Consider the following 12,808-nt stretch of genomic DNA (forward strand, 5'->3'; position numbering starts at 1 on the left):
AGGCAGGTGTTTAGCAACATATCAGTCTTCTATTGCAGGGCACAGCTGCCTGTGAAAAATCAGTTTCAATATATATCTATACATGAAAACCAAAATGATAAGACAGAAGAAAGAAAGGAAAAAGATGCACAACTAAAAAGACTAATTCTGACTTTGGCAGAACAGCGTCTGGTGACTCTCACATGACTCTCAGGAGACCTCAAAAACTGAGACATGAACTTAAAGTGTGAAGAAACCATGAAAAACAAGATTATTAGCAACATGCTTCAAGCCAAGAAGTCAGCTTTAGAAATGTCCAAGTGTACACAGCTTAGTGCATTCACTTAAGTAGTGTGCTTTAGTGATTTGAAATACTTTTCTTCTCTGCACAACTTTGTGCGATTCTGAATTTTAAAATAACATCACTTCAGATACTGCTCATCTGCTGCAAATGGTGTTTTTCAAGGCTTGCCACATATGTTCACACAGGAGTGAGGCAGGATTCACTCTGGACAGTTCACAGGTCCATCACGGGACCAACAAAGACAAATACGAAGGGAAGAACCATACATGCTTATACTGACCCCTACAGTCAGTTTAGAATCACATATTATCCTGACACTCATGTTTTTGGACTGTGGGAGAAAGCTGGAGTACCTGAAGAGAAGTCACGAATACAGGGATAGAACAAGCAAACGCCACACAGGAAGGGCGCCGCACAGAGATTCAAACCGGGAGCCCTCTTACTGTGAGGCTAGAGTAGAAGTGTACTGTGAAATGGGGAAAAAATACTAGTGTGCAGAACTAATACCTCACAAATTCCTGTAAGATGAACGTTACATCATTTTTTTCTTCAAGATGATGTTAGTCGAATGATGACTGGCCACAAACAAACAGTAACACGGCTGAAGAAAAAGATGCAAAAAGGTTGCTCATCAATACGATGAAGAACTTGCATAGGAGGTTTCTCTCTGAGCACGTTGGCCATGTGTCTTACGTTTGACTTTCAAGGCCACATTAAAGACTCATTTTGGGAATCTTTATTCAGTGACATTTTTTAAACACAATTTTCTTTAATTTTCTTGCATTTTGAAGACCATTCAACGACATTTCACAACGTGTCCAACCTGTCATGCCCACCATTTATGAAAATAAACAAATTATTTTCAAGTTATTGAAACCTTTTGTGTGATTCCTTTACAAACAAATCAGGGCCAAATAGAATTGTTTGAAAGTTTGACCAGATATCTTTGTTGTTAGATTTTATTTAGAAAAGAAGGTGCAAAATTTCACAGATTTTATAGAGAAACAAAGAGTTTGCCATAATTTCATTCATATTCAAATACTTTTCCCATTAACTAAAATATATTGCTAAAAAAGGGGGCTAAAAAGCTTTCTAAAAATGTACATTTTATAATCACGATGTAATCAAAATGTATTCATTCCACTTTGAATATGTCCCCGACAGGGTGGACATATTTCACTGTTTACATGAACTTTGTTTGCTTGCAGTTTATTTATAAAAAGTATGGGAGCTTGACCAACATGTATTTCTAACAGCAGAACATCTACTTGATATTGGATTTTTAATTTTGGATATGAGGAGGTCTCAAAAGCACCGTATGCTGATATTGACTCACAGAACAGAAAATAACGAAACTGCTTATTGATGAATAAACAAATGCAACAGTATTTTAAGAATGTAATATTATAATAGCATCATATCCAAATCAGTCTACCATATGAGGATGATGATAGCTTCCCAAATATTTTCAGCAAGTTACTTCTGCATTCCTACTTTGAGCTCATGTGACTCACAGTCAAACTTTGATTACCATCTGCCCTTAAACGCTCAATTTAAGTGGAGAACAACCACAAGGTCATTTGTGAAGAACCTTGATCAAGAAAGGACTTCACAACACAATAATACAGAGTACATGCTTTGCTGTGACTAAACCATGTTCATCCTGAGGGCTTTTACCTCCGCGTGTGGGACATGTGACCTGTATTTACGCCCTGCTTTCAGCCAATGACGGGCAGCGTGAGTCAAAGGAGGCGGGGCTTTTGACAGCAGCCTGTTGGTTTTAACTCGTCTCGCTTTGACATCAGCGTTTTATTCTTCATCCCCAGACTGCATCTGTGCTCGTGCTGATCATGGCCGAATCCTCTACGAGCAATAACGCAGTGGAACGCATCGGATACATCACCCGAGTCCAGAGCTTCAGCGCCTGTCACAGACTCCACAGGTACCAACCGTCCTCCCACTGCTGAGCGAAGCGACTTCACAAGTGCGTCTGAGTTTGCAGCCGAATGAAACGAACAGTCACCCAGCTGCGGGGGGTTCCAATAGAACAGTTTGTTGTTGTCGTTTTCATAATAAACGAGTGAATGTGAGGGAAATTTGCTGTGTGTTACACTGAAGCTCGCGCTGAACTGAAGAGCGATGAACGTCGAACAGGAAACAAAGTGCATACAATTCAGAGCAATCAGAGAAGCAAAGTGTGAGAAATTACCTGTGTTCCTGGCTAACGGTTTACACCGTAGGTAACTCAAATTTGAGGCTTCGGCATAATTTTGATGGGATTTGTAGTTTTTCAAAAGCATTTATCAGCTGCGAAAGTAACGCTGCCTTCGCGTGCATCCATTCCTATCGTAAAAAAGATGACAAATCAAAAATGCGTTGTAGAAGAAAAAAGAACCAGTATTAAGACGATATAATTTCTAATTAAAGTATCTCGTAGCCTCGCTTCTTACCTTGTTATTTTTTGGATAACCTTAGTTGCATGTTTATAATCTCCTAATCGGTGTAGTCTAATTATCACTAAAACATTCACATTACAGGATTTCTTCACTGCTCTTTTTTTTTTTTTTTGCAGTATATTGAGATTTGTATATACTGTCGCAAATCCGAACTGTAATTATTGTTTTAAAAGCTTAAAGTGGTTGTGTGTGAGTTGTACGTGTAGGCAGCATATGTTAATAAGCCCCTGACTCATTTCCTTGTTTGATATATAAAATCACTGGTCCAGAACTTATGGGAAAATAAAAAAGACAGAGTCCATGTGGTTTTACTTGCTTCTGTTGTTTCAGCATTCACTTGAGTGACGAGGAGAATAAAAAAGTCTTTGGGAAGTGCAACAATCCCAACGGTCATGGGCACAACTACAAAGGTTTGTCTTCAGTCACCTGTTTCTAATCAGCTGATGTTTATGGAAAAAAACACTGTGTAGCTGCTGTTTTTATGCTCTCCTATTCAGTCAGTGCTTTTTTTTCACTCCACAGTGGAGGTAACGGTGCGCGGGAAGGTGAGTATCCAACAGACATTTAAATGAAGAATTCTGGTCCAACTTAACTATCAATGGAAGCTGAGTCACAGACTTTAACTCCTGGATCCTGTGTATCCAGATTGATCGTCTAACCGGCATGGTCATGAACCTAACCGACCTCAAGAAGTATATTGAGGTAAAACTATCTTAAAGTCAATCTCTTTTTGTTAGCTGAAGCATGAGCTATAGAACCAACATTCTGAATGTCAACTCTCCTTCAAAAAGATATCGTTTGACATTGTTTGGTTTTGTAAAGGCTGCTGTGGAGGCTGAGAGGAAATTAAGTATTCACGCTGTCATGTTTAATTTATGCATATCCTGCTTGTGTCAATTTGAATATAATATGTCAGTGCTGTATTCTGAAGTTTCCTGGTTTTTATGGGTGTTGTTGTTTTCAGAGGGTGAAATTCCCTCAGCAGTCCACTTCTTCCAAATCCAAACTCCTTGAGGCTGAGTTTATCTCAGTAATGTGATTCTTGTTTTTGTTACAGTTGTTTTGAACGAAACTGGAACAGACAAACATTAGAATTAATTAATTCCTCTTTCATTTTGACATTTTATTTCAGTAAAAATAACTTTTTTTAGTTGCTAAAGAATGTTAACAAGCTTGTATTTTACTTTGAATGGGCTTAACCAGCCAAGCATGTGTGCTGTGAAACGGATTCAACATATCCAGGATATCTTTTGATTATCTGACTTAACAAATCCCGACAAATCTTGCTTGATTAAAACACAAACTGATTCTCCCAACAGAAGGTCATCATGGCTCCACTGGACCATAAAAATCTGGATAAGGACGTTCCTTACTTTGCCAGCATTGCCAGGTGCGTAGCGTCTTTAAGTCATTTGACAGCACTTTTCTGACTAACTCCACATGTGTAATCAGATCGTCTTTTCTTTTCTCTTTTGCTGTTAAGCACAACGGAGAACGTGGCTGTTTACATTTGGGACAACATGGTGAAGATACTTCCCCCTGACCTGCTCTACGAGATCAAGATTTATGAGACCGATAACAACATTGTTGTATATCGAGGAGAGTAAACGTCCGAGTGCCGACTTTGCTTGAGTGGCCCTGAAAGTGCCATTAATCTTTGTTTATGTAGCTGCTCTATCTGCCTTCAGGTGACCACAGACTGCACTTACTCAAACAGATGCAACCTGTTGAACAATCAGAGATGAAATCGTTACTTTTACATTCCGACGATTTTTATAGCAAATCCAAAAGTTCGGTATTCTTTCAGAATGTTTACTTTTGTTAAGGCAGATGAGATTATTTAGAACAGTGAAGTTGTTTTTGAGTTGTGAACTCATTAAATCAATGCATGAAGTCTTATTGTTGTTTCATCCTCGCAAGGAAGTGGAAGGTTTTAACCAGGTTTCATTTGAAATGAAAACTGTTTAAAAATGCTGGCATCTAGTGGTCAAGTTCGAGATAGCAGCTGTCTCAAATTTCGTCCATCCACTTTAGCACCAATTTGCATTAATATCTTTAGGTCAGATTACCTGTTGAGAAGAAAATAAACAGTTTCAACATAATAATGAAAACAGCTGTTCTTTTCTGTTTTTTATTTATTTATTTTTTTAACCATTATCTTCCTTTGACTGTCCGCAGTTTTCCTTTTCCCTCCTATTCCTTCTTGTTTTTGCCTCATTGACGAAGTCAGTTTATGTGCAGTCGCCTGTTTTTGCATTATGTATTAAATATGATCCTCCACGTCTCAAACATTGTGTACCCTTTGTTATGTTTTTAAAAACATAATGATTAATTCAGAAATGGGATTAAATATTAATACAAGCATTACAAGTACATTTGTCTTTTTTCTTATTCTCACAGATTTATTTTGTTACACGCTACAATTTTAATTGATTTATGTAGGAAAAAATATCTTAAGGCCTAAGTAGTTTCAAAAAAGCACACTGGGAAATATGTCAGTCCTGAATAAGAACTACACATATCAAATGTCTCAATTTAAACTCAAATGATGCTGTCATATAATTTTGTTCATCAAAACATCACATTTGCATATATCTGAGTGTTGCATTGGCTCCATATGATGATGACTACGTTCCTCTCTTTTAAAAAAAAAGGCTAAATTATTGTTTGACTTGGCCTTATCCCAAGAAGCTGTTTTCATCAGCAGATGAAGTGCATCTAGTCTTTAGCCAACTTTTTCAGCTGATCATGTGAACACTGCCTTTTGAGATCAGATAAGCTGTAAATAATTTCTAAATTGTGGATGGAAAGAACAAAAATCTGCCAGTATTATAAATGGAGTTGTGTTAAAATGATGTAATTTTAACGGTGAACAATGATTTTATTACTGAATTGATTTGAAGTCACCTTCTATAGCTGTGTTTTATAATTAATTTATCTTGTGTTTTTTAACCTGAAAAAAAATATTTTTGCTGCTTTTCGTCCTCTTTATAGTTAAAATATCCACTGCATATTCAGGTTTAAACTTTAATATTCTTATCTGTTATAATAACTTCATTCTTTTCCTTTGGTACCTTGAATTGCATTCACTTTGAATGAAAAGTACTAAAAAAGTTTGCTTGACCTCTACCATACATACCAAGTGTATGATGTATACAAAGATCCACATTTATATATAAATGTGATTTCCAGAAAAAGTTTTCTGAATTACAAAAAAAAATTAAAGCTGCAATTATTTTGCTTAAAGAACCACAAACCTCCCAGGGGAAAAAACTGCCTTAATGGAAGCACATGTCTCCAGAGAATTCGGATACACACCTTTGCATTGATGGTGTCTTCACACTTATGAAGTCATTCATGCCATGAACACTGATGCACTCCTATAATATTACAAATGCTGGTTTTCACTAATAACAGCCTGGAAGGTCTTTCTCATCTTTGGCACGTGGAAACATCAGTTTTTTTCCCCCAAGAACGACTGGAATGTGGACTCATCTGACCACAGACATGAGTTTGTGTCCAGGGAACTCGTGTTTCTGCACAGAGTTGATATGTGACTTTGCCCTTGTGTTATACAGTTTCAGGTTACATTGCTGGATGCAGCGGCGGACTGTGTTGAGTGAAAATGGTTTTCCAAGGTACTCCTGAGCCCATGTGCTAACATTGATCATGGTAGTATGATGGTTTTCTTTGACCTTTTCACTTTAACTCCATGAATATATCACAATATCCTACAATGTAGATATAGAAAGACCTAAGTTCTTTGCAAACTTGCATTTAAAAACATTATTTTTGGAGTTTTTGATGATTCTGTGACAGTTTGGCACATATTAGTCATCATTTTTTATATCCAAACCTGACACCCATAGCTGTCCCCAACTAATCTACTGAGTTTAATCTTCTGGTATTTGTTTATTTTGTCTTTTTTTTCTGTTTGTTTGCCACTCTCCCAACATTTTTTGAATGTGTTGTTGACATTAGATTTTAAATGTCTTCTTCTTATCTCTGTTAGACCATGTTAGTTTATCTGGGTTTTTTTTTTTTTTTTGCATGCATCATCTGCTGTTGAAAATCATCTGAAGATCTCCAGAACAGCTGATTAGAACTTAGTTGGAGCCATTCAACCATTAGAGGGCGACATACTACTTCTGGGAAAGTTTGTCAACAGGCAGCTGGATTTTTCCATCCTATCCGACAAAAATTCAGAAATGGGTAGAGGTTTCCTTGGAATTATTATCTTTTTTTTTTTTTACATATTTCCCAGCTGTTTCCACACATAAATTCTATCCAGGAGAAGCAGATCCATATAATATATGAAGTCAGTTGTCATCGCTGCATGACATAGAGCTGCTATTGCTCTCCTGTAGCAGCAGGCAGGTACTCTGTCTTCCTGACACAGCTAAACACAAGTAGTCTGATTCATTACACAGAGTTTCCTGTGGCACACATGCACCTCTGTGGGGTCACAACAACGTAACACAGAGGCACCTCACAGTGTAAGCACATGCAACGCACTGATATTTCCTCATTTTTCAGCACAACAATAATATAACATGTTATTTGTAAAACATAAACAACCTTTTTGTTAATATAATGATGGTGACATGAAATATGATCCTTGTGTAAAGGTTGGGAATTCCATGCTGAATTATCGATACAGTCAAAATCAACTTTGCTTTCATACTTGTCCTCTTTTTACCCGGCAAGGACGCTTAGTAACACTGGCGTTTTTGCTGTAAAAATTGTACTATTCTTATTGACAGGTGTGTGTACATACAATTACATTTAGGTCCATGTGCCTAAAAACATACACAGATATTCATAAAAAGTGTATAACGGAGGAATTGCACATTTCTAACACTACTTTACATTTATGACTCATGACAACTGGGAAAATAAACAAGAGACATATTTTCTTTATACTAGCCAAGGCAACTCTAATTCATTTTTGACAGGTGCTCTAAACCTGCAACTTGCATGGATTCAAAATACTTTGGCTGTGTTCTGTGATTCTGTCAAACCTGCCACATCAGCAGCCTGGCATGGGTACGCCAGGTAGAAATCTGCTGAACAGGAAGGAGGTCACACATACGCTGCCGGAGCAAAGCACTAACTCTCAGTTTCACCTGCTTCCTAGGCTTTTTATGTACCTATGCTCCAAGGCAAAATGTGCACCCAAAAGTTCACTGTTAAGCCATGAAGTTGATGTTTGGAATAATTTTATGTATAATCAATATAAATTTATGTAATCACTCCACCACTGATTATACGCATCTATTGTTTCGCCTCTTTTGCTGTCCCTGTCTCTCTTACCCTGAGATTCTCCTTGATGGATCTGCAACGAGTTCTGGCTATGGGGACTAAGAATAAGCCAAACACTATCTTTGTTATGGGGAGGAATTGGAATAGAGTGGGTGGAGGACTACAGATGCCCGATTGTTCACCTGGACAACAGACTGAGCTAGTGATACAACACTGAGGCTGTCTACGAGAAGGGAAAGAGCAGACTCTTCGTCATGAGGAAGTTTAGCTCCTTCAGCGTTTGCAGCAAGATGTTGCATATCTTTTATAAGTCTGGGGTGGAGAGTGCAATCTGCTTTGCAGCCTTCTGCAGCGTCAGAGTCAGAAACTCAAAGAAACTGAACAAACTACTAAACAAAGTTGGCTCTGTGCTGGGGACTGCCTCGGAGCCCCTTGAGCTGATTATGCAAAGAAGAACCCTATAAAAGCTGCTCAACATAATGCTGCACAGCCCCTATATAACAACACTGAGGTGTGTTCAGTCAGAGACTTCTTCAGCTCTCCTGCAACAAAGAACTCAGGAGGAAGTTATTCCTGCCCACAGTAGTATCTTTTTACAGTAATGTCTAATAACTGTAACTGATTCTTTGTGCAGTAAAAATCGTTTCTCATTTTGGGATTATTGAAGTATTATTCAAATCAATCTAGTAGTTCTTATGATACTGCCATCTAAGTTTTTTATGTTTAGCCGTAGTATTGGTAAAAGTGGCTTGCACTTTTAATGACAATTGTCTTCCAGACTGTTTATTTAGTTGTTTGTACAAAACCCAGCCTGTTAATTTGAAGCTAGGAGTCACATTTGTTCAGCCATGTTATCTGTATTCTATTTTTGTGTGATCCCTTTCATGTCTGGGTGAGTTTAGACCACAACGTGTGGGAAATGTCACTGGATGCACACACATAGTTGATAACAAGCCGCAACTTCGTTTTGAACAAGAGTTGTAATCTTTATGTCAGGATTCATCTGCCAGCGCAGGCCTTTAATTAATCAAATTCCACAAACGTGTCATGAACAGGCAGACGACCTGCCAAGAACAAGCCAGAGCAAGACAGCGAGAGCAGAGGCATCACCTCCCAACTGTGATTCCAGATCAGACGCATTCTCTTTCATCTCCTCATCTCTTTAACAGATTCCAATACTGATTAGCTGATCTCAGTTCTGCGAGAAAGACAGCTCATAGAAAGTTTTATGAGAGCAGCTGGTTGATACACAACAAATCAAACTAAAATAACACTGCGATAGAAAGCAGCTGGATGACTACTATTAACAGATAAAAGCCACTCATTATCTTGGTGCTTCGTGGAAAAGTGTTTTTCGCTATACGTTATGATCCTGAAGGAAGTTTGCTTTTATGTTCTGACAGGAGCAGGTCTGCACTTCTCTGTTTTGCCTTTTTTAGCCCAAAGCAAGACAGATGGTTTCAAATTACAAATTTAACTGAAAATATAGGTGTACATTCTTAGAGAATATTTTGGTTCTGGTGTTGGACTCACAATGGTTCTGTCTGTAGCTATCTGGCCAAACACCTGACCTCATGACAGAACAATGTGTGCTCCATGGTGACGGGCTACATCTCTGTACGTGTTCTTGCATGATGACTATTTTCAATGTCTTTAACATCCATTTGGCCACAAATGCTTATAGGCTGGACAGAGGTGATGATGGAAGATGCTGACTGATTGACCTTGCAAGAGATCGCCAGTTGGATAAATTGTCACGAATAATGCTTTCCATCCTCAGTTCACTTTACACTTTCTTCCAACTTGTGATTCCTTTCTTCTCCTCTGTGCGCTCACCCACAAATGTTTTTTATTGTAAATGGTTAGATCTAAATGACTAAAACCTGTACTCTTAATTCTTCTCTTCTTCTTTGATTTTACTATCCATGATTCACGATGTCTGTCTTGTCACATGACCGCTGCCCCCTAAATTAAATTTTACAACAATGGATCATGACTTTACTACATTTTGGACAAGTAGACAAACATACCCGCTCCAATTTTCCTGCTAAGACTCACCTTAACTCACAGTCGGCACATTCAAGTAACATAAAGACAGCTGTGACCACAACTACAGTGAGATGATCTTCCACAGAGAAAGTTAGAAGCAGCAAAAAGTCTCGAACATTTCTCATACTGTCCATAGTGTTGCATTCTAGAATGGTGACTTTGTCAGATGATGCTGCAGTTATAAAATCTTCAAGCAACCATGAGTTGACACATAGTCTTAGTGGGCATATTTTTGGTGACAGTTTCTGATCCATTTAGCTTTCTGACAAAAAAATAAATAAATATGTGAATGAGCAGTTTTATTCGGAATTCATGTTTATAAACAAATACTGATTTTACTTTGATACTTCGCTTTGATTTCATACCATTTCTGCCTAACTAACATGTCGTCATGCATTCTAAAAGTCAGATTTTAGGGTTACTAACACAAATAGTTTTTTTTCTCGTGTCACGTAAACTTAATCCCACCAACAGTGTGGTTTTCTCTTACATATGGCATGCTGCCAAAGATAAGGCCTACAGGAATGTAAAAGGGTGCAAGTCAGCAATTCCTCTCAAGTCTGGAGAGCTCTCACAGAATGACAGAATAATATGATAGATATTAGCTACATTATCAGTTCTTGTGAAGCAAGTTTGAGTCTTAGTTGAATTACTTATAATCTTTTGATAGACGGTGAGTGGTTGTCAGAGAGAATGAAGATCCTAATATTACATACAACCTTATGAAAGGGGTTCACAGAGGTTGAGATTGTTATGGTGAATGTGTTAGACTGCAGACTGAGAATGAACTAAGGAAAACCTTCAGTAACGGAAAAGTTATTGATACATAAAGTTTCCCCTCAATTACATACTGGAAAAAAAAATACAACAAAAACACATTTCTCATAATGTAATCTGGCAATGTTCGTTGTTTCCGAGCTCTTGTCGGCTTGCACATCAAGCAAACAAATCAACATTCATCATCATTCATTTTGAGTAGTATTTTTGGATAACTGACGAAAGTAAATTGAAAATTCCCTGCCTTCTACCAGGGGAGATACCTGCCTCAGTGGCTGTTAAACTGTACAATATATTCACTACCATTTTATGAAGCATGGTCTTTTTGTTGTTGTTGCCTTTTGCCTGTGAAATGAGTGGGATAATAGCCAAAACTTGCAAGTTGAAGACTGTACTGAGCTATAAAATAGGCAAATTACTTTTTCAAGCTGCAGAGCTGCAAAGGTGATAATTTGATTCCTGAGGGTTGTAAAAATGAAAGATGCACCTATGCTTTTTTCCACAAGTTAGTCAGCCAGTCTGGTTTATCTAACAAAGCTTTAGACCCTAGAAAACTTGGATTATTACAAGTCATCTGATCATAGTTACAGTTTGATGACAAGGATGATTCACACAGCAAAGCTGTCAACTGACAGAAAATAAAGGCAATGTTCAGACAATGCAATAATTTTATTTGATCCCAAAAATACAAAGCCTAAATCCCCACTGAAACTGAGTCATGGCTCACAGTACACTGTATATTCAGGTGAAGAATAAATTGACTTTGACAAACAGTACATTTTTCAAGAGCAGGAGGTCAAATTCTTGGGCATTCACACATGCTGACATCCGCTCAACTTGGCGCTCTGCAAAACACGAGTCAGAAACAGACTGTCATCTGATCCCATCAGACAATAAGCCTGTAAAACCCCAAAGTTTCCACTGCTAGCCCAATTAAAAACTTCAATAACCTGTTGCTTTGGTACCAACAAGACGAAACAAGATCATTTACCCTCTGCTGTCATTTTTCCTATGTTGCAAGGTAAACATACCATTTTGTGCATGATTTACTCCTGACTCCAGCCAGTGGATGCCACAGTTCTTCAAAAGCAGCTGGGTGACTGACACACTGACATATCCAGGCAGTCGAGCAGGGAAATTAGGCCTCGTGGGAGGGGTTTAAAGCACCTCATTATTTGATTTAGCTTTTTTAAGATGAGCAACTTCCACATGCTGACAGTCCGCAGAGTTTAAGAAAATATTGGGTTGCACAACTTTCCTTTTGGATTATTATGTCATGATGTATGTATCAACACGACTTAGAACTCTTTCCCTTCTCTAAGACCTCAACAGTAAGCGGAATGCAATAAACATTTGGAGGGAAATGTTTTTTCCTGTAAAAAGCTTGTTTGCGCTGTGTTTCATGCTAATTAGCAGAGGTTAGCACGCTAACACAGCTAAAGACAGAACACAAGACGTAACACTCATCCACCAGAGGGGCTCATAATTTGTGCCACAATGAAGGGGGAAAGGGCTGTTAACAGATTAAAAAAAGGAAATTAAGGAAAATAAAGGAATATTTTAGCTTTCTCCCTTAGTTGGCTATATGTTAGCAAGCTACTGTACTTGGCTACGGCACTTCAAATCAACATGTTTTACCCTGACATACAATTCCTCAATTTTGTTGGGGGTGAAAATACTTACGAGAAGTGTTTTTTAAGAATACAAACAATTTATGGAAGTCAGCATGAAGAGTCATTAGGTTTGCCTACTTCAAGAAAAGGGTCATCAATATAATGATTCAGTGTTTTGTTTTATTAATATATTGTCCTTAATACAGATCAGAGACAACACATTTTCAAACAGAACAATTTGAATCAATTTGGTGCAGTCTGATCCATTTGATTCTCTCTTAAACATAGCTATTTATTTTCTATTGTAGATGGAAACAATGCCTTCAGTAACTGTCAATCTGGTTAGCTTCTTTCAAATAGAGCTTTAA

The 12,808-nt window shown here is 37.8% G+C and overlaps 1 protein-coding gene across 1 annotated transcript; it reads left to right on the plus strand.

Annotated features, from left to right (window-relative positions):
* Positions 1 to 2,015: 2,015 nt before the first annotated feature.
* Positions 2,016 to 4,850, plus strand: pts (6-pyruvoyltetrahydropterin synthase). Its single transcript, XM_072373718.1, has 6 exons — positions 2,016 to 2,225; positions 3,070 to 3,149; positions 3,262 to 3,284; positions 3,385 to 3,441; positions 4,059 to 4,129; positions 4,223 to 4,850. Exons 1-6 carry the CDS (start codon positions 2,134 to 2,136, stop codon positions 4,344 to 4,346), a joined length of 447 nt encoding a protein of 148 aa, XP_072229819.1. The 5' UTR covers positions 2,016 to 2,133; the 3' UTR covers positions 4,347 to 4,850.
* Positions 4,851 to 12,808: the final 7,958 nt, after the last annotated feature.

Source organism: Leuresthes tenuis, unplaced genomic scaffold, assembly GCF_036924035.1.
Source record: "Leuresthes tenuis unplaced genomic scaffold, fLeuTen1.0.hap1 SCAF_20, whole genome shotgun sequence".
Lineage (NCBI taxonomy): Eukaryota > Metazoa > Chordata > Actinopteri > Atheriniformes > Atherinopsidae > Leuresthes > Leuresthes tenuis.